This window comes from Drosophila suzukii, chromosome 2L, assembly GCF_043229965.1.
Source record: "Drosophila suzukii chromosome 2L, CBGP_Dsuzu_IsoJpt1.0, whole genome shotgun sequence".
Taxonomy (NCBI): domain Eukaryota; kingdom Metazoa; phylum Arthropoda; class Insecta; order Diptera; family Drosophilidae; genus Drosophila; species Drosophila suzukii.
Window position 1 is genome coordinate 4,175,471 of NC_092080.1, and position 26,410 is coordinate 4,201,880.

The 26,410-nt window shown below is 39.3% G+C and overlaps 2 protein-coding genes, 1 long non-coding RNA gene and 1 other non-coding gene across 10 annotated transcripts; 2 read left to right on the forward strand and 2 right to left on the reverse strand.

Moving 5' to 3' along the window:
• Positions 1-9,903: 9,903 nt before the first annotated feature.
• On the forward strand, positions 9,904-10,457 carry COX7AL2 (Cytochrome c oxidase subunit 7A-like 2). Its single transcript, XM_017090359.4, has 3 exons — positions 9,904-9,994; positions 10,125-10,192; positions 10,249-10,457. The coding sequence occupies exons 2-3, from the start codon at positions 10,148-10,150 to the stop codon at positions 10,393-10,395; spliced, it is 192 nt and encodes a 63-aa protein (XP_016945848.1). The 5' UTR covers positions 9,904-9,994; positions 10,125-10,147; the 3' UTR covers positions 10,396-10,457.
• Positions 10,458-10,577: 120 nt separating this feature from the next.
• Positions 10,578-13,655, forward strand: LOC108021551 (coiled-coil domain-containing protein 28A). Of its 4 annotated transcripts, none has more exons than XM_017090338.4 (4): positions 10,578-10,821; positions 10,895-11,153; positions 12,587-12,664; positions 12,911-13,655. In XM_017090338.4, the coding sequence occupies exons 1-4, from the start codon at positions 10,699-10,701 to the stop codon at positions 13,132-13,134; spliced, it is 684 nt and encodes a 227-aa protein (XP_016945827.3). In that variant the 5' UTR covers positions 10,578-10,698; the 3' UTR covers positions 13,135-13,655. The 4 variants fall into 4 exon arrangements, with proteins under 4 accessions (XP_016945827.3, XP_016945836.3, XP_016945811.3 ...); XM_017090347.4 differs by having other exon boundaries at positions 10,582-10,821; positions 12,914-13,655; XM_017090322.4 differs by having other exon boundaries at positions 10,583-10,821; positions 12,278-12,664.
• Positions 13,656-17,614: 3,959 nt separating this feature from the next.
• TRNAR-UCG (transfer RNA arginine (anticodon UCG)) lies at positions 17,615-17,687 on the reverse strand. The gene has a single exon. It is a non-coding gene; the product is annotated as a tRNA-Arg (tRNA).
• A 5,779-nt stretch (positions 17,688-23,466) lies between these two features.
• LOC139352196 (uncharacterized) lies at positions 23,467-25,886 on the reverse strand. Of its 4 annotated transcripts, XR_011603629.1 has the most exons (4): positions 25,613-25,885; positions 25,046-25,168; positions 24,865-24,958; positions 24,468-24,803 (listed from the first exon to the last, which is right to left on the reverse strand). It is a non-coding gene; the product is annotated as an uncharacterized lncRNA (long non-coding RNA). The 4 variants fall into 4 exon arrangements; XR_011603630.1 differs by lacking the exons at positions 24,468-24,803; positions 24,865-24,958 and adding an exon at positions 23,467-23,776 and having other exon boundaries at positions 25,613-25,874; XR_011603628.1 differs by having other exon boundaries at positions 24,865-25,168; positions 25,613-25,886.
• Positions 25,887-26,410: the final 524 nt, after the last annotated feature.

The window sequence follows — 26,410 nt, forward strand, 5'->3', positions numbered from 1 at the left end:
TGGTGCAACGCCAGCGAAATCCGAGTTTAATCATGAATTTCGGATCGAGGGGGGTATTCTATTCGGGGGTCAGGTGTTGATTTCTATGCGCCATGGAGTTTTCCGTTTTGGGGGAAAACTATGGACAGGATTTTCCTAGGCGCACGATGCATAGATGCAACCAGTTGGAGTTGCACACAGGTGGGTTGCAAGTTGCAACTAGGCTTGCAGTTGCATTTGCCGCCCGGCGGGGCAGATCGTCTAACAGAAAAGCGAAAGAGTTTTCCCAACCACTCGGATCTAGGCTCGCCGAACTAGGCTTCGGTTTTCTGCGTTTTTTTTCTTTTCAGTTTTTTTTTGCTCTTCGGCCGGCAGATGGCTGAACGTCGGGAGATGCACTCGCTGCACTCGATGCACTTTTCAAATGTGCGAGCGCGCAGGGGCATACAGTTTTCCATCCATCCACATCCGAATCCACCAACAAAAGCCAAAGGGGGCGGCGATAGGAGCCCTAGGCACCACCCCCTCACCATGCCCCTGCCCCCAAACACCATCCTCACGATTCTTACACTCTCTTGCTCTCACACCCATAGACCACAAACACAGAGAGCCGCCATACACAAAGAAAAAACTAATGCGATGTGAGGACTTATAGTATCCTATACCATTTCGGACTAGGTATTTACATTTTTCGGAAACTGATGGATTTCGAGACCAGTTATTGATTTACTCTCATAGAGATGGTATTATATGATTAGCATGTGTTCTAGTCCTAAAACTTAAAAAAGTTCAAATTTAAAAAATTATAATTAAAGGCTTTCCTTATACTTACTCCGATGTTATAAGTAAAATATGTATCAGTAAAAGATCATATAATTTTTTTTTTGGTGTAGATACATATTTACATTTTAAATATTTTATGGTGTGAATAGATGAATATTGGATTAGAGCGTAGAGCATCTGCTGCAACAACAAAGAACTGAGGTCGTTGGAAATATTAAAAACTGTCAATGCTAATACCTGGCTCAATAGGTTATGTAAAATGAACCACTTTGATGACTAGCTCCATTTTTTTTCTGTGTACCATGAGGGGGTAGCGGGGAGCAGAAGCAGATAAGTGCAGCTACGTGCACATAGAAGAAATTGCACACCGTACGAGCATGATGACGTTGGCGTAATTGCAGCACAAAGCAGCTGCTACAAGAGCCCTAAATAGCAAGAGTTGACTTGGCAACAGAGAAGGCATCAAACAAATATGGTAAAAAAATGGGAAACAAGCAAATACACAACTAATTGAAACATTTGTTGGAAACGTTAACATTCTGTAAATTACTCAACGAAAAAATAGGCAATTGTTAGTTTAGAGTGGTTCGGTTTCATTATAATATGATATAATATTGTACCATTCACTTCTACTTGAATTCAATTTTATTTAAATAATTTAGATACATTTTAAATACACGATCTAATATTACTAATAATCATGCGCATGACATCAGAACCCTCCTTATAGGGGGCATAATATATCTCATAGCGTCCTGTCTCTCCTGTACTCCATATGTTCTCCCCACCTCTTGTTTTTGTTCTTTTTTTCAAACCCAAAGAACGAGCGAAGAGCGGGAAGAAAGAGATTGGAATGAGAAGGGTGCAATGCACTGACCGCGAGTACATTGGCCCCACTCTCACACAGACAGTCTAGACTTTTGAGTACGACCTTCCCCCTCCCTCCCCTTCTGCTTGTCTCGCGCGTATCGCCGTCTCGTTCGCTCCGTTGCGCCGTTTGTGCCGTTACGTGTTACGTCATCCGCTTAGAGACCTCTGATCGCCTGTTCCATTAACATCGCATGACGCAAACTCCACCGAAAACGTACATTTCACAACCACACCGAGCACATCCAACCGAGAGTGGATCCCAGGGCGGCAGATAATGGGGCTTCCCCACTTGCCGGGGCCGACTCCTTAACAGCGGCGGGCATAGAAAATCATTAGAAGTTACCCAAGAGCTACCAAGTTGTCATAGAAATAGCAAAAGTCTGGCCGACAACTTGGGCACCCGACTGGGGAACTGGCAACTGGGAAATATGGAAACTGGGATACTGGGAAACTGGAACCGGGAGCTCGAGCAGGGGCTTCGAGTGGAGCCGAGGATTGGGTTTCAGGTTTGGCCCCGGTTCGCGTTGGGATTGGTTTCTTTTCAGTTTTTGGTTTGGGTGTTCGGTTCGCTGGGTGTACTAGTCCCTCTGCTAACATCGATTGGGTGGTTCGCTGCCGCATGGCTGTAAAAATTAACATAACAAAAAACCCACTCTTCATCCTGAACACCCCGGCATTTTCCATTTTCGCATTATAATTTCAAATTTTTATAGCGCCATTTCTTGGAGCCTGTTCGTTTATATTTTAAACACACAAACGTCGCGCTACCGACAGAAATTGCCTAAAGTGGTGGTCGCTTTGAGGTTTCTAGCCACTTTTCGGGTTCGAGGCACGCCTTCTAAAATTATAATTTATTATTATTATATTTCGTTTGCTTAATTACACCAGGAAAACAGAAGTGCTCGAGCACCACGGCGGTGCAAAGCCACCGAAACTCCCGACGTGCATTCAAAACCGCAGCGAAGGCAACAGGCCACCATCCTCATCCAGACCATGGCCAGAAAACCAGATAAAATAAACAGTCGGAACCCACTTCCATTACCACTTCGATCGCCCACGGTGAGAAAAAGTCGGGTGCTTTCTTTGAGATCTTAAGTAGCTCTTAAGAAATTTTAACTTTAGGGAGGTGTGAGGAAGTATCTTGAAAATGACGTTAAATATTTAATGTTTATCTTAAATATCTCATTTTATTTAAGGAGGATAAGGTGAAGATCTACAAACCTATAAGGAACGAAAAGCGGAAATAGCTAAGGGTTACCAGTTTATTTTAAGCTATATAAACCTAAAAACTAGTGTTGTATTGAAGGTTTAGATTGATAATACTTTAATATCCCAAAGCATATTACCCAGAACAAAAGGATAATATCAAATTCTCCTAAAATTCGTTGCTAGTAAATCTTCTAATCGATTTCCTCAGTGCATTTCCACTGCCATACGGGGAATTCACTGCTTTCTGATTTCTGCGCTTTCGTTTTTGTCTTGTTGGGCAAAAAATCGAAAAAGATGGCTACTAGCAGGGCGGGCTAACAGAAATCATAGCATAGCGGAGCAGAGGCGCCCGCCTAAATGGGGAGCATACATGTTATATTGGTCCACCTCCTTATGCGATGGGGAAGATGCGGAGAAGGCCCCCACAACTCACACTCTCCGAAGAACGGAACGGAAATGGAAACCAAGTGGTGTGGTGTTAGATAAAGACGACGGTACTATGTTAAGGGGCAAAAGCCCCACCACAACCACCACCACCACTAAATCGTAGCACCACTCGAGAGACCTTCTCAAGGTCCCGTTCTCCAATTGGGGACCTCCACATTTTTAGTCGCAGCGCACACACGCCGACATGGGGAAGTCTTGACTATCGTAGCAGGAGATCAGAAATCACGCAACAGGTGCCACGGTGGGGCGGCGGCTTGTTCATTTCAATGGGGTGTGCGGGGAAATCCGATTACCAGGCATTCCATTTGTGTACACTCGTGTTTGTTTCGCCGTATCAGTCAAATGAGCTGCCATCTCGCTTCCTCGGGCGGAGCTCTCTCACTCACACTTTCCGCTGTTCCGCTTATTTGTTACGTCACGCTATAGCCCCCATATCGGTCTGGATTTTGTAAGGGGAAGGCAGGGGAAGAAAGCGGGGTATATCAGTGCTTATGTGGCGTCTACATGTGCTTAAGTTTGTGATACACGTAAAGCTCAAAGTACTAGGGGATTTTAAGTGGATGTATAGGGGTACTAAGTAGGTTCATTGGGTCAGATAACAGGGGCTACGGATTTAGAAATAATACTTGGGAATAGACACCTGGTACTACATATGTTTTTAAACATTTATGGGAAACTATGATTTTTAATAACCATTATTAAAAACGTTTAATTCTCCGAATCTAGAAAGTTTGTATTTCTTGTTGTAAAAGGATAAGGGTTCTGATATTATGAGTAAGTTATTTTAAAATGTCATCTTTAGGAATGGATTTCAATTCAAATTCTTCAGATTTTTCTGAATCTAAAGATTCCAAAAAAAGTTTTCGACCCTTGAAGGGGTAAAAGATAAAACACACCCTTAGAGCTAAATTCTCCTCCTAAATCCCAAATCCCACTTCCACCCAACCTTCGGTTTAAAATTTTTTTCCCCAACAACATTTTTTCCACCCCAACGCCTCTGTTTTTCTTCCCGAAAAAAATTGCATGCGAGCACCCACATATCAAATCGATATTCTCCAGCTTAGAGGCAAAGTTGACACAATCCACCTGGCCAACAGGTGCGACAGAACGACAATCCGTCCACACCACCCTCAGGAACGCACTGAAAAAGCTTAATTCGGAAGAACTCTGGGTCTTCTGGGTATTCCGGGTGTTTTGCTGGGGGGCGTCGCCAAAAGGATACTTTCATTTCATGCCCGGCGAGAGAGTGCAAACAATTTTTAGTGAAATTTTCGAATAGGCGAACAGCAAGCTCCCTTTTTTTGCGAGGGGTTTTTGGTTCCGATTCCGATTCTGCCGACGACACTTGATGATGATGATACTCGCTCATACACACACCCGTATTTGGTTTGTTGTGTGTGTTTGTGGTGTGTTACGTTTTTTATTTTGCCGTTTTGTTTTTGTTCATGCGCACACTGAAAAAGGTTCTAAGTAATGGACGGGAGCGCCAGCAACAACAACCACTTAGAATGATAAAACAAACACAGAAACAAACAGGAGATACAGCAACAACAACAACAACGACTGTAACTCGGAGAGCACACGCACACCACTGCCAAACAAAAACAAAAAGTGGGTGGTGGTGGGGCCAAGGGGAGGAAATAAGGGGCGGAGGGTCAGGGCTGTTCGTCTCCCTCGCACTCGCACGACATTGACTTTGAAACACATTTGACGGCCCCAGGCAGAAGAAGAAGAAGAAGGGGAACAACTCGTGATCACGACTAAAAGCAGAAGCAGCAACAACAATGAGATAAGCAACATGCAGACCATAACCAAAAAACTACAACAACTTTTTAGCTCACAGTGCTGATAGCTTTGCTTAAACAATATACAATTCTTAAAAATCAACAAAAATTTCAAAAGAGTTCGTCCAAAACCGTTTTGAAACTTTCTTGAAAAACATGTTTAAAAAACATTACACTTGAACAAATATTTGAGCGCCATTTTTAAAAACTTTGGAGATTAAAAGTTTATGGAAATTGTTTTTATTTATTATTAATTTATTCAAAATTTTGGTAAACGTAATTATTTTAATTTCCGTCCTTATTTAAAAAAAAATTTATCATTACCTTACAATTTGTTAAATATTGGCCGAATAGTTTTTCGATTTATAATTAAGAGATACCAAAATAATCCTTATCTGTAATTTTTATTTTTAATATTATTATTTTAACTTTAAAGCTTAACTTAATTCATAAAGAGCATCTTCTTATGTAACGAAAATATATTTGTACAACGAACAATGTAGATACACAAGTACATATATCGATAAAAAACCAAAAAAATATGATCACTTTTATTTGTTAGCTATAAAAGTAGCTATTTTTCCCGCTGGACAAAGGTCATCACCGTTTGCCCATTCATGTGCTCCCGCCAGGTAATTAGCATTTCTGTCTCATACCATCTCTCTCGCGCGCACAAGCAACATGACAACCTAATTCACCACGCCAGAGCGAGCACAAAGGTTAGTGAACTGTGTACCTCTCACTCCCCTCACCCCTTCCCCAACACTCATTACTCACACGTGTGCTTGTTTGTGTTTGCTTGTGTGGGTAGGCATATTTCAATGCCAAGGTGACGGCCTCGCCACACAATCTCCCCTTCTCTTTCCAACCGGGACTGTCGTCCGTTCGTCTCGCTCGCTCTTGCGGTGAATAAGTCAACCTCCTACACTTTGCTGCTCTACTGTTACCGTTAAAACTTAAACTTAAAACAGTTCAAACATTTTTTACAACACAAAAATCGGCGCCAGAGGAGCGCGAACCGCAACGTATCCACCATTATCGCATTGAATCCCATTCAATCCACTCGGCAAACTCACTCGCCACACCGGCCACGCCCCAAAAAGGGGGACGGAGGATAAGAGTACGATTACGAGTACGAGTGAGTGAATAGTGTGAATGCCTTATATTCGTAGCGGTTTTGTGAATTTTGTAATAGGGCAACAGAATTTCCAGATGGATACTGGGATGGCCTGTGTGGGCACGAAAGAGATGAATATATGCCGCAATGTTTGCTCAGGGCTCGTTATGCTCTGCTCTAATTTCTGGTCGCCTGTTAACTGTTTTAGTTAAAGAGCAATCCATTTTGTTTTGCCCCATGAAAAGGAGTAGCGCCAATGTTCTGTCCCCATCGCAATCGCACACACACTATTGCCATCTCAACTGGCACGCAGCAAAGTTGCGGGGGCAAAAATGCGAGAAAGAGTGCGAAAAAAGGCAGCAGATGCAGCGGAGTTGTTTTTGGACAACCCTATATAGGTTATCTATTACTATTTTTCCCTTTAACTATAACTTTAATTATTTAAATATCAATTTTAAAGCTTTATTTCCCCTGCAGTGATTAATTATTATTTTGCTACTTAAGCTTAAAGCGCATTTGCACAAAAGCTGAACAACCATTTCTTCTTCAATCTTTCAGTGGGAATTGCAAGAACTTGACTTGTTGTCAAAGCTTGGAATTTGAATAAAGAATTACGAGATAACAACTCTTTTCCTTATAGTTATTCAGTAATTTAATATTATCTTTTTGCTTTATTTTTAAATTTTTCTTTCAATTTAGCAAACTTATATCAAGATAAGCTTGAATATTCTCTAAGCTAGGGATTTGAGGTTCTGTTTACAGTTGGGAGAATGTTTTTTTTTTTTGTTCTGGAAGTTTAACATTTTTCTTGCCTGTGGATGTTCGTTTTTATCAATAATCGGCGAATTCATTCTTCCATTGGTCACACAAAAAAGACCCACAAAAAGTTTTAGATGATCTCCCTCCTTGGGTTGATAAATTAAAGAAACATTACAAATCAAATATAAACGATTCCTTTGCCATATCGAAGCTTAAAATAAATACTTTGCAGTCACAAGAAAAACGCCTTCTCCCAAATTATATTTATTATTTAGGGTTCTTTCTAAACCCACCATTTAAGGAGCTTGGTTTTCTTAGTGCTGAGCAAAAGGATCATGAACAAATTATTTTAAGGATTACTTAATTGAAAAAGAGATATTACCAATGTTTTAAGAACTCCATCACCGACTTAAAAATGTTGACATGCTCCCAACTCTAGTTCTGTTTATTTATGCTGGATGATTCGAGGCTCCCCGCGCAACCCCTCTCATCATTTTGGCTTTTTGATAAAACTTTCAATCCGCAAAGCACGAAAAAAGCATTAACAAGCGCTTTCTGTGTGTGTGAGGTGCTTTTGATTTAATAAACTTTAATCCATAGATAACATCATACAATAAATAGTTCTTAAGAAAAGATACATATGTCCTTTATAAGAAATCGATCAGCCTTGAAAACTTCTAAGTCTGTATTTTAGTCAAAATTATTTGTATCCAGCGATCTTAAATGATCTTTCCAGTTCTTGCCATTCTGAAATCATTGGAACTTGCAGGTTTCAAATCTATTGTATAACGTTTTTAGGTTTCTTTAATATTTTATATTACCTCGTTTTTTTAATAACTTTTTTACTGCAAGGCTTTCAGTTAAAGTTCTTATTGTGCTTCTAGATTGCCCTAGAACTTTTAAATACTCACTCGACTCGAGGGGCAATGCATGAGGGACGGAACCCCTCTTTTTGAGTGATGCAGCTTGCAGAACAAGTTTAGAACTTAAACTTTGATAGAGGGAGACCACAGGCACGTCAACCCCCCGGAAAGGGAGTCGGAGCGAGAAAGGGCTAGCGGTACAATGGGACCCCTAAGGTAGCGAACCTGAGAAGAACCCGAGAATGTGTCCCCCCTTTCTTCCCTTCGCCCCCATATCATTTGCTATTTTAATAAAAGCACTCGGAGGTGAACTTGACAGATTTAACTTTTTTCAAGTTTCGGAATACCGAAAAGCGGCCGCCTCGCAACTTTGGCAAGTTAATTTAGCAATGGAATGGAAGCTACAGTTTTGAAAGTTCTTTTGCTGGGCGCTGAAAATCGGCGATGGCTTTAGGAGGGCGATACGACATGTATTTGCTTTGTTTTGAAACAGGTCGACGATGCTTGAGGGTTTCAAGGGGACTGGGGGGTCAACCGATCCGAGCGTAAGCGTTTTATATACAATTTTTTGTTCGACCGAGAGAGCTTAAACAGCTTTTTAGTGGGCACATTATACAAAAGAATTTATTTATTGGCCTGCTGCAATGATTGTGTAAACAAATTAAGTAACCGCAATCAGCAAGTCAACGAGATTTTTAAATTTCTCAGTCAATTACAGTTCTATTTAGTCTTAATTATAATTATTTCTTAAGCGCAACTAGCTTGAAAATATCTTAAGTCAATGATAATTACTCATCTTATGACTTTCTAAAAAAATTATAATAATCACTAGTGCAATTAATAAGCCATTTGGCAAATAATGACTTTCAAGATTGACTTTTGGAACTCCCAAAAGTGTTACGTTGTAATTTTAAATTATATTATATGCCACGCTAAGCCATGATTTATTCATAATTAAACATGAGAACACAAAGTGAATGCTTGTAATTACACTTAAATTAATTAAAATAATTTTAAACTTTTCAAAGAACCTACAATTTTTTCTATAATTATAATACCAAAGTTTGATATTAGGAAAAAAAGATTTTTAATAAATGGAATACTATTATAACGATTAACTATTCTAGTTCTTAATTGCATCTTTATAAAATCTTAAGCATTTTCCTTACGATAATTTTTTTAAGAAACATCAAAATATTCCGAAAAATCCTCCAAAAAATCCCCAAAGATGAACCTCAACCCCAACCTACTTTTTCAAAATCCCTTCGAGCCATCTTTTCGCGCGTCTACAAATTGCACATATAACAAAACGGAAGCAGTTTTTTCAAAGAAATTGCACAACTCATTCGGTGTAGAATTATTGTAATCCCCACCAGGCGCACAGGAACCGTTAGTTGGCGGATATCCCCAAGTGTCTTCGGAGTGCTTTTCGCCGCAAGCGCTTTCCGCCACAGGTGCGAGCGGGATGGCTGGTGTGCGCAGCTTTTGCCGCACCCCATGTTTCTATGGAGCCGTCCCGCTCGCACCCAGTGTTGCATTGGCGCTCGACCGTAAATACGAATAGTGCAGAAAAGACGCCAAATCGCTGCCTGCTTTGCCTGAGCGCCTGATGAAAAATTCACAAAAAGCCAAAATAGCGCGGAACATACAATTTTTTCTCGAACGGCGAATCACGACGCAACTCTAAAATCCGGCAGTTGGTATTCAAAGTTTTAACTCAATTAAGGAAATTCCGAATTGGGAAAATAGTTTTGAATAAAAGTATTATATTCGTTTTTGGTACTTTAATTTTTATTAAATTAAATCACGGCATTTGCTTTAGAAAAGGTTTGCTTCTAATGATTTTAGTTATTCGTCGCACTTTTGAATTTGTAACGTACGTTGCAGCCCGCCAAATTCAAAATTTGAGTTGGTATAAGCAGAAAAGGTACAAAAGTGAAATAATAAGAAAACAATAAAAAATTATAACAAAACATGGAAAAAAATTATATTTTATATATCTTGAGAAAGAAAAATAAATACAGTATTTATTTTTTATTTATTTCTTAAACTTGACAACTCTTTAAGTGCATTTCTCTGGCATTCCCTTTTGCTTAGAATCATCTGTGAATAATTCTATTTTTATCTGTTACAAGAAATTGCAGCAAGTCAATTGCAATTCACTAATTGTCGCACTTTTGGAGGTGAGTGTTTTTCAAAATATAAAATTAACTGGAATACAAAAAAATAGAACATTACGTTTTAAAAAGTTAAGTTACGTTAAGTGAGTTGGTTATTTTAAGTAAAAAGTTTGTACTTTGATATATTCAACAGTTACATAACAAATCCCAGCAAAAATGGCTCTACCCGATGGTCTTTCTAACAAAATGAAGGTTTTCCAGGTGAGTTGAAGAGTCCTAAAACTTTAACTTCATATAAAGATTTTTAATTTTTATAGGCCGTCAACGAATTGCCTGTTTTTCTGAAAGGCGGACCAGTGGACAAGGCCTTGTTCGGCATAACAGCTGGATTGTGCGGCGTTGGCATCCTAAGCTTTATTCATTTGGTCTACACAATGGGTTTCGCCAAGAAGAAGGCGGCTTAAATTAAGTGATAACAATCAAATGTGGCTTTGATTAAAAACAAATTAAACAAAGTTTTCTTGAATTTTTAGTTTCAATTCAAAAGAACCGCCAAATTAATATTTCTGAAAAATAAGAAGAGCAGCACTGTTTTCTTAAAGAATATAAGTAGAGCAACACTGTTTTCTGCCACGCAATTGTGAGTTTGATATTTTGACCAACTGCGGTCACACTGTTTTTGGGAGGAAAAATAAAAACAAAGAAAATTCATCTTTCCTAACAGAATTTAGAATTTAATATAGTTTTACGCACCAAAAACCAGCCAAATGGAGCCCAACGATGAGGTGGTCGAACGCCAGAAGCTGGTCAACGATGTGGAAACGGAGGAGGAAGCCCAAAGCCAAAGTGCACCCAAATCAGCCACCCCCGCCTCGCCCGCCGTTCCAAATGTAAGATTCCCATTCCCCCGGGAATTCTGATGATTCTGGGTACACAAACTATAAACTATAAACTTTCTTGCAGATCAAAATCAAGGGAATATCCAGCGGGGAGACCACGCGCAGCAGAAACTCCGCCTCCTGCTCCATCGAGCGTACCATATCCGAAAAGGAGAAGGACAACAAAAGTCAGGGACAGGGTCAAGCGGCCACGAAGGTGACATATGTGAATGAGCGGCGACCACGCCCACAGGCGCATGCGGGGAGTGGCGGCGGAGGAGGAGGCGGCGGCGGTGGAGACGAAAGATTCGAGTTCAAGACCCGGCCACGAAAATTGCTCAAAGGTGGGTGAAGCTATAAACCCAGTTACTCATCGTTCTCCCCCTTTAATGCCTTTCAGTCGCTGTGGATCGCGGTTTTTGGCTTCAGCTGGGAAGTTTAGGTGTTCGTTTTCATATACAGTAGAAACTCTTATTACAGAACAAGCAATGTAACAATTTTTAGTCGATAATTTTGAAGTTTGCTATTTGCCTTACCTAGAAAAAGATTTTATTTCAATTTGAATTCCTATACATGATTTTTACATATTCTAAAAAATATTTGTAAACCCCTTTCAGTTAAAATATGCCCCTAAATATTTTATCGAACATTTTAGAAATGTTCTTTAAATTAATTTCGCTAAATCTCTCTGTAAAAACCCACCATTTTACTATTGCTAAGCAGTAATCATATATTTTTGTCCTTTTAAATCCATAAACCAAATACTCCTTTATTCTTAATTATATTAGAACCAATTTTTCAGTAAACCCCAAATAATTCTCCTAAAAATGATAGCAACCTCGACTAATTGCCGGCTATCACGGCCATCATTGACCTTGGCCAGCCATGACGCACTTTTCCCGTGTCCATATGGCCGGAATACATTACATTCCATTATTCACAGTCCAAATAGACACGTGCCCCGCCCGATACACCCGCACACAGACACTTTGATAGGTGGTTATAATTTCAATAATTGAAATTACAAGCCTCTTGCCGCCCCATGCGAAAAACGAAAAAGTAACAGCCTGTGGCAGGACTTTCCTTTAGCTTGCTGTCAGCTTTCCCAATCGGTTCAGTTCGCATGGCAGTGGCTGTGGTTTAGTTGTGGAATCTTACAAAAAGAGCTTCATTTCTATTTGATTGGATATTTTAAATACCTCTTTTTAAGAATGTGATTTTGTGTATTGGTAATAAATATCAATTCAGTGTGATACAGTGATTTTATGTTAGTAATACCATTTTTTATTAATTTAAAATATGTTTTTTCTCCTTTCCTTTATTTAGTTTATTAATACTTTTTAAACTAATACCTTTGTAATTGATTTCTTTATTTGGTTACTTTTGATTTCTTAATTTTGTGTTTTTTATTATTTGTATTTCCATATGCCCCACCATTTATTTGTTAACCATGCCATGCCGGGACCAGATCGCGATCCATTGGAACCCACACACAGCAGTGCCAACAGCCTGAATGCAATCACTTTGGTGAGCAGCGAGTGGCTATCACCTGATCCCACAACCACGAACAACAACAACAACACCACCACCCCCAAGAACAACAATAACAACAACGATAGCACAAAACCCAACAATAACAATCAACCAAGTAATAGCAATCAGAACACACCGCGATCGCAGCGTCGCAAGAATGCCCCAGCTTCGATGCCAAATGCCAGTGTCCACAGCGCTAAATTCGACGATCGTCCAATAAAACATCATTCCTTTGTCTCCGAAGTTCCCGATGTGAAGCACATGGAGCGAGCCCTACTAGGATTGCTGGATGATTTTCACTCCGGCAAGCTGAAGGCTTTTGGTGAGTGCAGTTTGAATTTAGTTTTCAGAGATTTCCTGAAGAATTCGCGCTTTAGATAAATGAGTAAAAACTAAGCTGATTTAGTGCAGTTTGAAGTTAATGTTCAAAAATTTCCTGAAGAATTCGCGGTTTAGAGAAATGAGTAAAAATTAAGATGATTTCTATGTCAAAACGCGAATTCTTTAGATTCTGCAACAATAATATCAAAACTTTAGCTAACCCTCCTTCACATTTTCTATTCCCAAGCAGGTTCCGGCTGCACAATGGATCAGATGACCAAGATCCGCGAGCAGCAGGAGAGCCTGGCCAAACTGCATTTCGAGCTGGCTGCCGCCGAGGAGGACTCCCTGGAGCACGGCAACGAGTTCAACACCAACAAGGCGCAGGAGAATATGCTGCAGCTGATGCAGCGCCTGGAACAGCTATCCATTTCCATCGAGCAGCTACAGACGAGCCACACGGGTCTCTGAGATTTGGCCCAGCCGCAGGCCTGGGATCAACGCCTGCTCTGGCTCTGAGCACACCAGAAATAACCAAGGAAACACCAAAAGGGAAACGAGAATTTGGGGATCTAGGAGTTTTACACGAGATTAGCGACTTTTCAGTAGAGTGGGCGATCTTCTGGGATTTTGTGTAAATATTTTTAGTTGTACGCTTAAGTGGGAGGACTCGATGGGCTTCTTATTGCTAAACAGTTTAGCAAACTCGCAGTGATTGTGAAACTAATTTAGATTGTCTTCGCATAGCCATAGCAATAGCATTAAATTTTAATAGACGGGTGCCAATAGGTGGTGCTAAAATGATTCATTTACATTACAATTCGATTCGATTTGATAATTGTGTGCTGCAGGCTATCAGGCCTTGATTACGATGAAAAATCTGTTCTGCTTATTGTTTGTTATAGTTATTTGCAATATATATAAACACCCAATCATATACATGTACGAAACTCGGAACCTATTAAAGTTATCATTTTTATAATGCATATAAAGTGTTTCGCGGAAGCAGTGTTTATTTTCAAGTGACTGGAATTCCCCAAAGGCGATGAATAACACTTAGTTTACTTTTTTATTTGATTGCTTTAGCTATATTTAAATTTATAATGATTTATTTTATGAGAAATTTAAAAAAGTATTTTTAATATTCCAATCACTATTTGTTTGTGGCGCTTGGAGTGTCAGAATTTTTACCAGCTCGGGGTTCTAAGGAAACGGAATTCCCCACAATCGAATCGTACGTCCCCATTCCGCCGGCTATTGGGGACTGGGGTTCTCAAAGACGCCCACCGCGGATTCCGTTCTGCATGCACAATTTCCATTTCGGGATGGGCATATCAAATGTGAGAAGTGAACCTTTGGACAAGTGCATTCGTACATAGGAAATTTTATTCCGCCGTTGCTGTTTCTTGTGGTTTAATTTATGCATTCGTATTCAGCCGGTGTCCTCTGTTTTTTTTTTAGCTGTCATTGCGCAGTCGCAGCCGGGTTATCTCCCCGTTGTTGTTGTTATCCGACTTTAATGTTGGGTTGTTCTTGTTATTTTGTGTTTTTTGTTGGTTTCTTTTCTTCTGTTGGGGCTTGTGATCGGTAAAAGTAATTTGTTGTTCATTCTTTCTTTTTAATGTCGGTGTAAATCCGGGTTTCAAATAACAAGAACTGTGCACGGCGAGAAAATTTGGGAGTTAATTAGGGAGAAGAACTTTAACGAGTGCTGAAAAGAAAGATATATCATACAACGAAGATCCTAACTTTTATTAAACGTAATGATTTTATATAGAGTACCCTTATAACATATTTTTATATGCATAAGATTTCGAAAATTCTATAAAATCTTATGTTCATATTTTTAGACTTAACTCTTTAAAAACAACTTTGGAAATTAGTTTCCAGAAAACTTAGGAATATATATGTTATATAGAGCAAAGTTTCGAAATTTTTGTATCTTATGTTTCTTAAACAATATTAAGAAATTCAATTTTCCCTTTTTGATTAGTTCCTAGAAAACAACAGACTATGGGTAATATTGGGATGATTATACCTTATCGAAAATCTCTGCCAGTGGACTCCCACTTGTTGTTTGCGGCCACCGTTCCCTTTTTATTATTTTTTCTTTTTCTTTCAACTGGAGGCCGAAACCCTCGGGTTCTTTTGGGCTTCTCTGTTTGGCTAGCGGTTTAGTGCATTCCTTGGGCCTCCGTCTCCATCTCCATCTCCGGTCTCCCACTCTCTAAAGAAATGGAGAAATAAACGCTTGGACCGTCGCATCCGCCACGCTGCATACAAATGCATTTCGACCAGGGCGTGGCATTTGTGCCGGCAACTAACAACTAACAGCCAGCCAGCAACACGCAACATCTATCCCAAATTGCTGACACAAGTGCCACTGCCACCGCCACTTCCACTCATCCTCGATGGATCCACGTTCCATCACGTGCTGGGAGTGGGTGGGGGATCGGGATCCCATCCCGTCGGAGGGATTGGACATGGAAATGGGGAATATCCGCGGCGTTCTTAACCCAGGCAAGGCCCTACCCTACACTCGGAAAAATGGTTTGATGCTTAATGATTTACTAATTATTATAAAAGCAAGAGTGTAGATTTTTATCAAACCAAGGTCGATTTGTTTGAAACTGAAGACATTCAACTTTAAGGAATGATATATACCTTTTAAAAATAATATTTTACCATTAAACATCATATTTTACAAAATAATTTTAATACAAATGATTGAACTCTGGATTAAAAAAAAAATCAATTTAAATAGTTCTTGTTGATTATCAGTTTAATATGGATTTTAAAAAAAGAACATTCTGATAAACCTTTTTTTCGGGTTACGATTGGTAATATGATTTATTTTTATGTCCATTTTGGAGTATATTTTTTCTAAGTACCGAATGCGACAAGTGGCTGTTTACTGAGGTGGGTGCAACATGGGGATCCGATTCGTGTCGCATCGCATCGAATCGGATTGGGATCGTTGGCAGTTTATCGAATCGAGTGTTATGTAAAGACGGCAACCGAAAGAAGTCATTAAATATGTGAAGCGCATATCAAATTTCGTATGAATTGAACTTACTTGGCTTGGTCACATGAGAATTTGATGAACTGCCAAGCGGACAAAGAGTCGTTGATACCTGTTTCGGGGCGTTGGAGGAGGTGGAGTTGGGGATGGGGATGGTAAGGGTGGGCAGGAGCAACACTTGTTGCCCGGGCAATCCGATCCGATATGCCGACGACGTCGGGGCACTTCATTAACCTGAACTCTGACTCCGACAGGGAACTTTGCACTCACAGAAAATATGTCATAAATTTATCAGCATAATGGTGAAAGTTCATTATAGAACATGGGGGTATATGGAAGATATTGGTATTCCGAATTTTAATCGATGGATTGCCTTTGGTAAAAAGAATATTTTCTAAAATATTCGGTTTTCTAAATTTATTTTGACAATGTATTATTTATATTTATATTTTTAATCCTGGGATTGCATTTTGTAACAGGTATATTTTCAAAAATATTAGGCTTTCCAAATTTGTTTTGATAGGAAAGGATATTATTTTAATAATGTTTAATACAGTTCTTTTCGATTTTAACAATATCATAATAATATCATATCATAACTATATACTAAATAAAAATTAATAGTTAGAATTAAATAACAAATTATTTTAAATGGTATATGATATTTTATAGGGCTCTTATTAAATACAATATATTTAAAACTTACAATATAAGAAATAAATAAAAATTAATAGTTACAATTAAACAAAAAATTATTTTAAATGGTATATGATATTTTATAGGGCTCTTATTAAATACAATATATTTAAAACTTACAATAAATTGAAAAGACCCCCTCTTTATATTACTTCTTAGAACTTTGGAGTATGGAATATTTTCTTAGTGCTTCCTACCTTTTTGAGCATTTTGCTTAAAGTCTGTCCCAGCTCCAGTGGCTGTCTGGACCCTTAATCCTTGCCCACCCAAGAACACAGAGGCAGCTGCTCTGGCTGTGCGGAAATTACGTTGCTGATGAGCAGCTCTGGAAAAGCGGAAGACGCACGAAGCTTTTCCACCTACAGGAAGTGCGACAAAATTCAAACAGACTCTGGTCTCCACTCCCCTCGTGCCCTCCATCCTCCATCCTGCATCCTGCATCCTGCTGGCAAAGCGGAAGCAAAAAGAGAAGAGTGAAAGGAGGAGGCAGAAGAGGAGGAAAAATGGAATGGGTGGTGGGTCAGTGGGTGGACCTGTGACAGCTCTGGGCTGGCATAAATGCGCACACGGCGCAAGGCAAAAAGTTTCCTGGCAGGAGCCAGGACTCCCAAAGAGGAAGTGACTAGTGGGTGGGTTGGGTTGAGTTGCCAGTGGGTGGCTGGGCTTTTGGGTTTGTTATCGGCATTCCCCTTCGGCTGAAAGGGCGGGGGCGGGGCGGGGGCGGGCTGAGGGCGACGTACTTTATTTCCTGAAAATGTCCTCGAAAATATGAACATTATATCCCGGAAACGGAAGCTGCAGCATTTGCAAGGAAGTGACGCAAGGGGCAGGAAACACCCAGCTACCCATAGCCACCCAAAATACCAACCCGCCCACAGAGCACAAAACATTTCGTGGACATGGACATGAATGTGGATTTGGATGGGTTGATTAAAGCGGGTAAACAGCAGCGACAGGAGACCAGGACGACAACGAGAACGAGGACGAGCGCCAGGACACCGTTGAAATGTACACACCAGGGCACAGGACATTGGCACAGGGGAAAAAACAAATACAATACATTGGTCACTCAGTCAGGTTACAATATAAATATACCAATAAATATAAATACACGAAAAACGGACATTAAATAATATATAATTTTTTAAAATTATTATTATTATTGCTATTATATTATTACTTATTTAAAAAAAGAAAAAGAGAAAAGAAAATTAAAAAAAGAAATATTTGTTTCGACCGTGACAGGACTCGAACCTGCAATCTTCGGATCCGAAGTCCGACGCCTTATCCATTAGGCCACACGGTCACTTGAAAATGACTGTTCAAAATGTTCTATTACAGCAGATTAACATTGCTGTTATCAAAAACTACAACAACAACTACAAAAAGTTGAGCTTAGTAATTTCTATCGTGCTATTCGGGCAATAGAAGTAAACGTTTTAAAAACATTAAACTATGCTTAAATGACATAAAATTCCAACTAAAAATATACAAAATATTTAATAAACTTTAAAATTAAATTATTTTTAATTTACAATAATTACAATATCTTATAAATATTTAAGCTTAGGAACGTTTTAGAACATCGAATTTAAGAAATGTATATTATTTTTAATAGAAATTTTATAAATCACAGAATTTAAAACCTTTATATTCTGTTAATTATCGAAATTATTGAAATTGAAACTCAAAAGCATGAGTTTTATTTTAATAGGAAACTTATAGAACACGGATCCTTGAAACATTTTATTAAATAAACTTAAAATTCCCAAAATTGTTTTTAAAGTATATGGTAAAAGTAAATACCTTTATAATTTTTAATCTCCTGAAAAGATATCCTTGATTTCTTTCCGTGTTGGTCACAGATGTGAGCCAGGAGAGTGCGGAGGCGAGTTGGACATCTGACTACGTTGTCGCATCCTGCAGGAAGCGTGACGTTGCCGCCGGCAGCTGCGGCTCCCCCTTCGTCCATTTGCCATTTCCCATTTCCACTCTTTGGCCCCCCGGAAAATGGCAAACGGAATGCGAGAGGCAGGAGCCTTTACGTCAAGGAAATGACGGAAGCAGCCTCAGCAGCTGAATCCTCCTCCATCGTCTCAGCTGCTCCGGACTGCATCTCCGGAATATGGACACAGGACCCGGGGGAAGATCCTTAGAGAGAGCGCAGGACTCTGCTTTGGCAGGAAATCATCGTCCCATGGGACGTAAATTAAATTCCATGCAAAGTTAATTTTTCTCACCCACCCAGAGAGAGAGAAAGCAGTGAATCAGGAGGAGCTTAGTCCGGATTCCGGAATCTGGCCCTGGTGAAGTAGTTCCATTTCCGCAAAGTGGGGGATGAGGGATTATGCTTGGGGTATAGATATGGGAGAACTTTATAAATCAACGTAAACTTTGTCATCGCCAGTCATGTGTGGGCTTAAATATTAAATTAAATTGAGTATATAGGTGTAGATTTATTGTAGATGATGGAAATGGGATTTATAGTACAATTACGTGGAGGAGTTTTTGGGTTCATATATGGGGGGAATATTACCTGAAAATAATAATTGCTTTCTTAATTAGTAAATGATTTATTAAGTATGATATAATATGAGTTTTTTGGGTTCATATATGGGGGAATATTACTTGAAAATAATAAATGCTTTCTTAATTAGTAAATCATTTATTAAGTATGATATAATATTTATTAATAACTTTTTATTTTAAGTATTAATAATAAAATAACACATTTTTTATAAATTATAAAATAATAAATTAAAGAATAATTATTATTCCTATAAATATTCTGCTTTATTATTATTGATATTATTACCAATCAATTCCAAACTCATATATTCAGCTACCCCACCAGATTCCAGTTGAAATGACCGACTTCCTTGGTACGCAATTAGAAAGATGTTACATCCTGCCTGGGATTGCCATTTCCCAAAGATTCCACTTACCCAAATCGAGACTGCCTCTTTCTTCGCACCAAGAATCGTAGAAATGTGGGGATATGGGGTTGGCAATTTACCTCAATGATTACCAGACCCCGCCGATCCACCGATCCACCGATCCGCAATCTATGGCCAATGTACCGCTAGATGATGCGCTGCCTGAACCATAAACAGAGATCCCAAATGCGAATTGCGAATAGAGCGGCAATGTAATTGAGTTCCTCCAGCTGGAAATGGTCAATTGGCAAATAGCAGCGACAATAAATGATTCTCCAGCGGATCCGGCGAGCTGAGAAAGCCTGGCCCAAAGAGATTTGTTCGGCTTTGCCAGATTACGTGAAAGGTGAAAGTTGTCGAGAACCGCAAAACAGGGGCCAAAGGCAAGGCAGGAGGAGCAGCAGGTGATCAGATACACCTGGATAAATAGGGGAGTTGAATAAAAACATATTTTTAAATACAAAAAAACTAAATTATATGTTAGAACTTCGAAATATTTCATTATTATCATCTCTAAAGTATGATAACTCTATTTTTAAAGATTGGCCTAGTTTGTACCTCAATGCTACATAAGGAGTATCCTTAAAAAGTAAAACTGATCTTTAAGATTCTGTAACCTCTAAAATGAGTTAAAAAATGTGTTCTGAAATTATTTACAATATTTTTTATTTAGGCTTAAAATATATAATGTAATATTTGTTTTAATTTAAACTTAAAAGTTATCAAGTGAACTCTTTTACATCAAACAATACTGTAAGACTTCAAAAAAATGTATTATCATCTCAAAAATATGATACATTTCTCTTCAAAGTTTTACCTAATATTAAGGTTAGATATAGTCTTAAAAAGTAAAACTGATCTTAAAAATTCGGAAGTTACTTACAATGTTTTAATCCGATAACCAATTTATAAAATATGTTTTTTAGTTTTCCCTCAAATTTATATTTTATATCAGTGCACAGTTGGCCATAGCAGGTCATGCAGAAACGGTGAGAAAACCGATCCAATCCCCACCAAGTCGATCTGAACCGAACCGGACCCCACCTGTCGGCGACCTGTACCTGTTGTCGGTGCAGATATTTCCGTAATCCGAATGTGGAACAGTGGCACAGTAGCCGCGGCAGTCGCCTCCATTTCTCCACAGCCGCATCTTCTCCATCGCCATCATCATCGGCTTCATCTTCCCAAAGCAAAGCTGCGCAGATGCTTTTCTTCCCCTTTTTGCGATTTTTTGCCATTTATGGCGCATGCGCGCAGTGCAGAAGTCGCAGAAACTGACAGCAAGACATCCACATCCAAAGTCTTCGACATGGAGACGACGACGACCCACTGGCTGACTGCTGGACCGGCTCCTCTCCTCTCCAGATCCCGGGACTGGTTACCATTACCATCTTGTTCACTGTCTTCTTTGGCGGTGCATTACCGCATTGCAAACCTGAATTCTTCTCATCTTTCATTAATAATACTCTTTACGGGGTTATGCAAAAATAAAAATGAACCCCTTAAACACAAGCCAATTTTAATAAATATTTTTTGGGGTTTTTAAAGATTGTGTCTTTAAATAGCACGTAAAATTTTCCTGAAACCAAGATTATGTAATTTTTGTTAGATATAAAAAGCAAATTTATGACTTACAATACAATTTAAAACACTTTTGTGATAATAACAAATCCTTATTAGGAAAACGGCTTAAACGAAAGGTGGAAAGTTTTTATCCAACTTCAAGAAGCATTAACAATACCAATAGTACTATACCTTAACTATTATACAGTTGTTTACAATTCCTAATATTAACCATTTTACCCTATATTTATAGTCTTAGTGCATTCAACGATCGTTTTGCACCATCACACCCATATTTCTCCCCGTTTCTTTTCAGTTTTGGCATACCGATTCCGGATGCTGTCTCTCTCTTTCTCCAAATCCCGACTCTCGACTTTGGATTGAAGCCCAGTCTTAGTCTTCGGTGCAACGTGTGGTGGCAAAATAGATTATGAATGTAAGGCAGTGGGTGTCGGAGTCTCAGAGTAGGAAAATAATGGTGTGGGTACCCACATCGGATTCAGTATCGCTATCGTTTTGGACGGTAGCGTGTCTGTAACACTTTTGCCTCAGTCTTGGGTGTTTGGAGCTTGAGCTCTCGTCTGTGGCTGCTCGAGGAAGTTATATAATCGAGACAACATCGCGATATGTCGGCAATATGCCTCAATCAATTTAACATTTATGAGCATGCCTGCACATGGACAAAAATATCATAACTGTCCTTAGAGAACAGAGCATTTCATAAAGTAGCAATAGAAATCATATTTATTAAAGGGAAATTTAAGAAAAATGATATAATATATTACTTTACTATATATTATACTAGAATCCCAATTTCATTTCAAATTCCTAATAGATGTTTAATAACCAAACTTTTTTCTCAGTGCCTCCGCTGGCTTATAAGCATGAAAGTTAAAACCCAAAAAATGCGAAACTCTGTGGTCTTCGTACCTGGATTATGTGGGTGGGCAATCAGGTTGAGTCGATCGGGTAAAGTGCAGGGAGAAAAGAGTCGGGGGATTGGGGAGACCCATGTAACTGATCCGTTTGACTGCCTACCCAGTTATGTTTTTTTCGTGCTTCCTCATTAAACTTTGTCGGGAGTTGCTGAGATTCCCATTAGGTGACCGATACGAGGATCAAGTGATCGTTTAACAGAAATCGAGGATCGATCAACCTGTTCGATGTCTGTGGAATTTATGGGAGTTTCATTTACGGTTCAGTGATTAGCTCGGTTTTGGTTGCCCAGAGTAATTCATATCTGGGAAAAGTGGTTGAATGTATAATAGAGTTTTCTTGAGATCATTTCCCATAAGTCTTTTTAGTATTCTACGTTGTAATAAAGCATGGTATAATTAAAAGAAGATTATATGTTTTCTTTAAAATTGAAATTGATTCAGATTCCCAATACTTCCTAATAAACTGAATATTCAATATTGAATAATCGATCAATGTTGAACTCCCTAAAAAGCTTAAGTATAACGCAATCAACAGTTATCATCTTCACTTTTAAGAGCACCTTAATCATCAAAAAAACAACTTAAACATTTATGACCGATGAAAATTGAAAGACTGCTTTCCCATCCCATTAAAAACACTTCCTTCATTCAAACTGCCACATATCTGGCCCAAAGTGTGACTATCTAATTGCTCAGACCGTCTACAGCCAACACTTGATCATCTAAGAGCATAAAACTATGGCTAGATTTTCAATTAGAGGCCTGGCACTTTCCAAGTGTTGCCGCTCGTAAAATGGGAAATTTATGTTTTTTACGATCGATTTTCATGTGTAATTTCCTTTTGTGCCATAAAGTCGATAAGCCATGTGTTCGGATAACTTCCTTTCCGAGTGCTGACTTTCCTGAAAGGTTCTCAGGCCACTCGATGCTGGATGTGTGTGTGATTCCAACCTGCTGCAGCAGCAGGTCTTTGTTCCTCAAAAACCCCTATACCTCCAGATCTATACCACTCGTTTTTCAAGACCCCCGAGCGATCCTCAGTCTGCGTAATTAATTACACAGCATTTTCATTTGGAGTGCGAGTGTGTTCCTCTCGGCTCCTCATTTGCTGCCATTTCCACGCCTCGGAACGTTCGATCTTCCACAGTTTTTGCTGCTGTTGTTGTTCTGGTTTTAAACGATTTCCAAGAAGCGCTCGAAGAGATCGAAGAAGACAAGAGGAGCGGATGTTGGGCACATTTTCCAAGCTGCCCCTCAAATGTGATGTGCGTGCACCATCCTCTATCTCCATCCTAGTTCTTCCTCTGGCTGTACAGATGAGGTTGCTTAAATAGGTCATCACTGAAGAAAATCTTCTAACACCGTTTAGTCAACAGATCCCACTAAAGAACCCTATTGCCTACCATCTTGCGAAGGATTGACAAGATTTAGTAATTAAGAATTATTAAAGGAATAGTTTTTTGATCGTAATAGTCCTTAGATCGATATGATATTTGGTATGTGAAAGAAAATGGTTAAAATAAAAACTATTACATACTTAGAATTGTTGTTTAAATCATATTAATCTTGTTACTTTTAGAATTATATTAAATGCCACCAAGAGGGGTACCTCGATTATAATGAAATATAATTGAGTTCTAGCACTATATCCCCCACTATATCTCCTCTAATTTCCCTACAATGCCTGCAGGGCTCAGCTGATGATGATGAGGCCCCTTTTCATACAACATCTCCTGCTCATCTCGGTAAGTGCGTGTGTGTGCGGCGATTATTTAATTGATAAAGATTTCCACATTCCAACGATGCCAGAGGGAAGCCAAACAGTGAGCATGGGGGAACTCTGTTTCGGTTTATCCTGTCGCACAGGATCGGATCCCGACCTCATATCGAATCTCCGTTGCACAATGCCATCCACTTCGATGTACTCCAACCACCGACCTCGGAACCAGCTGAACCATCTGAAATATCTAAAAGTACAGAGAGAAAAGTATTTGTATTGTATACCAATATCTTTATTAAAATTCGTGTGCATTTCTTAAAAATTCCTTTACACATCCCTACTTAAAAATGTTTAGTCCATTTGGATTTTATACTAATATAGTTTTTATAATTAGTTAAGGAGTGGGAATGATGATCTTTAATCTATGTAACTATAATTTATACTAAAGGAAATAAAACTTGAGATGATAGAGTTTTTTCTCTATGTATGGTTGGTACTTCGACATCCATCGGGAAACATGAAACCCGAAACCTTTCACCGTCATTTGCACTGCGTTCTTGTGGTAAGGTGCTCTCAACACGCACACTATCTTCGATAGGCACCAACACATTGATAAGGCGAAGAGTGCCTCAACCTGCCGACACTTGTGGATTGCTTCGATCTGTGATCACTTTTTTCATCCCTTAAGTGCACACTTGGGATTCCATACCCTTCAGTAGTCTAACCTGTTACGGGGTATATTCAGTTTTTTAGATAACTATGAGACACAGGTTCGAATACAACCCCATTCTAGGAAAAATTCGAACAACTAATTCTTTCTTTTATAAAAAGATCATATTGTAGCAGTTCCTAAAGATTATAGATGTTTTAACAAAAGTTGTATTAAAAAAACTTGTGCCTCTAACCCAAGGAAAATAGTTTTTGGTATAGGGTAACCTGAAGTCGAACATCCTGATACCGTACAGCCCCTCCATCAACTTGGTCGTTCTGCTCGGCTGCGCTTCGTTTGGGCGCTAAATTGGAACGATTCTGGGCTGCCATAATCCTGACCAGCAAAGCAAACGTCGCTAGAGATCGATATTTGAGCGTTGGATGGTTTTGGTCTTGAGCCTGGGGTTCTTCGATTCGATCAGTTTTCCGTTTCGGGCCATTGTTCTCTCGGCACTCTCTTCCTTAACTCCGAGCCGAACCCAGACATTCGGGCAGGTTTCCCACGGTTTCTTCTTTCCTTCTTTTTTTTTTTAGCTGGGTGCACATTTCATATCCTGCAGACGCACAACTGTTAGGGCAAGTCCTTAATGCGTGCGATGGCGGCAAAAATCTTACAATTACCCATTGTTGCCCAAGGGGAATGTGTAACAATTAGGCCATGTCTCGAATTCAGGTCGAGGATCATTGCACAGGATCTCTGCGTAATATCCTTTTCAGATGAAATCCAAGAGGAACACAATTCAATTGAGTTTAGGGAAAAGTGTAACGAAAAGGATCTTCCTGGCTCTTTATTTACCTAATCCTGAAAAATTACGAAATGTTATGTGGGTGGTTACGAGGGCGATTCCCTTTAGATCGGCTTCTGCGGGGGTGGGATAGTTGTGTGTTCGGATACAGCCTCTGGGATGCCATTAAACCTCTGGAACGAAATAAATAATTGCAGAAATTAGGGTTTCTTCTTTGAAACTAATTAGACAACTTTTCTTAACTGTACGGTTCTGTAAGGTTAATAAAATCTCTGTGGAACTATAATTTCTTTAGTTCCAAAGAATATTTACAGACTTTGTTGCAATGATTATAGTTTTAAAAGAGTTGTTTCTCAAATGGTACTGAAATGAAACAAACAAAATATCTTTGGAACTATAATTTCCTGAGTTCCAGAGAATATTTACAGACTTTGTTACAATGATATATAGTTTTAAAAGAGTTGTTTCTTAAATGGTACCGAAATAAAACACTTAAAGGAATAGTAAAGTTCCATAATTCAGTTGGTTTAGGAATTTATCTATAAATATCTGCTTTGGATATATCCGCTCCAGACATTCAATCGTTTGTTCTTCTTTTCACTTGTCGCACACCTTACCCTAGTACACCTCTTCATATGTTTAGTAATTGGCAAATTACCAGGAACAAAATAAAAGGGGAGAAAGAGCAAAGAACAAGAACCGAACTCGCGTCTGGAAATACTTCCGCATCGGGAGGCGACTTTGTCGGGGCTGCGACCAGACTTATTTATAGATCTGGGACTATACAATATAGTGCAGGGCATATATCAAATCGCTGGCTGTCTGGTCTGGCGGTTCTCTCCTTCTATATGTGCATATATGTTTTGTATTTATATGCGGGCATATCTGTGTTTTGGTGTCTGATTCTAGAGCACAAGTGGATGCCACTTGGCTGCCTCTGGACATTGGCATTCTATTTTAATGAATTATCTGCACTTAGGCATCGAACTAAGAACTAAGAACTAAGAGCTGTGACTATAGCGATCACCCGAAGAAATCGGGGGGTGCGATGGGGGGGAAGATAGAGATGTAGAGGGAAAAAGTGGGAGGTGACGCGAGTACCAGAAGTAAACTGGTTGCATTGCAATGGCAAAATACAGACGTACAAATGCTGATTGGCTCAATTGGACGACTATTTGAACTCTGACCCCAGTGCGATCCTCATCGGCGGCTCTTCCTCTTCTTGTTCTTCCTCCTCCTCCTCCTCCTCCGCCCCCACTAAATCTACCCCCTACTTTCCCCTCTTTCCCATCCTTTCACCCTGGTATTTCCCGCTGAGCGACGCACCATGACCAAAGCTACTAATTTGGGCCAGTGATCGTCGTTGTGGCGATCACTTGGAAACGTCGTCATCACCATCGTAGCTATTGATGGAA

Coding starts and splice junctions, on each gene's coding strand:
- COX7AL2 (XM_017090359.4), top strand. CDS start 10,148: ATGGCTCTACCCGATGGTCTTTCTAACAAAATGAAGGTTTTCCAG. Junction 10,193..10,248: donor ACAAAATGAAGGTTTTCCAG/GTGAGTTGAAGA, acceptor TAATTTTTATAG/GCCGTCAACGAATTGCCTGT.
- LOC108021551 (XM_017090322.4), top strand. CDS start 10,699: ATGGAGCCCAACGATGAGGTGGTCGAACGCCAGAAGCTGGTCAACGAT. Junction 11,154..12,277: donor GCCACGAAAATTGCTCAAAG/GTGGGTGAAGCT, acceptor TGCCGGGACCAG/ATCGCGATCCATTGGAACCC. Junction 12,665..12,910: donor CGGCAAGCTGAAGGCTTTTG/GTGAGTGCAGTT, acceptor TCTATTCCCAAG/CAGGTTCCGGCTGCACAATG.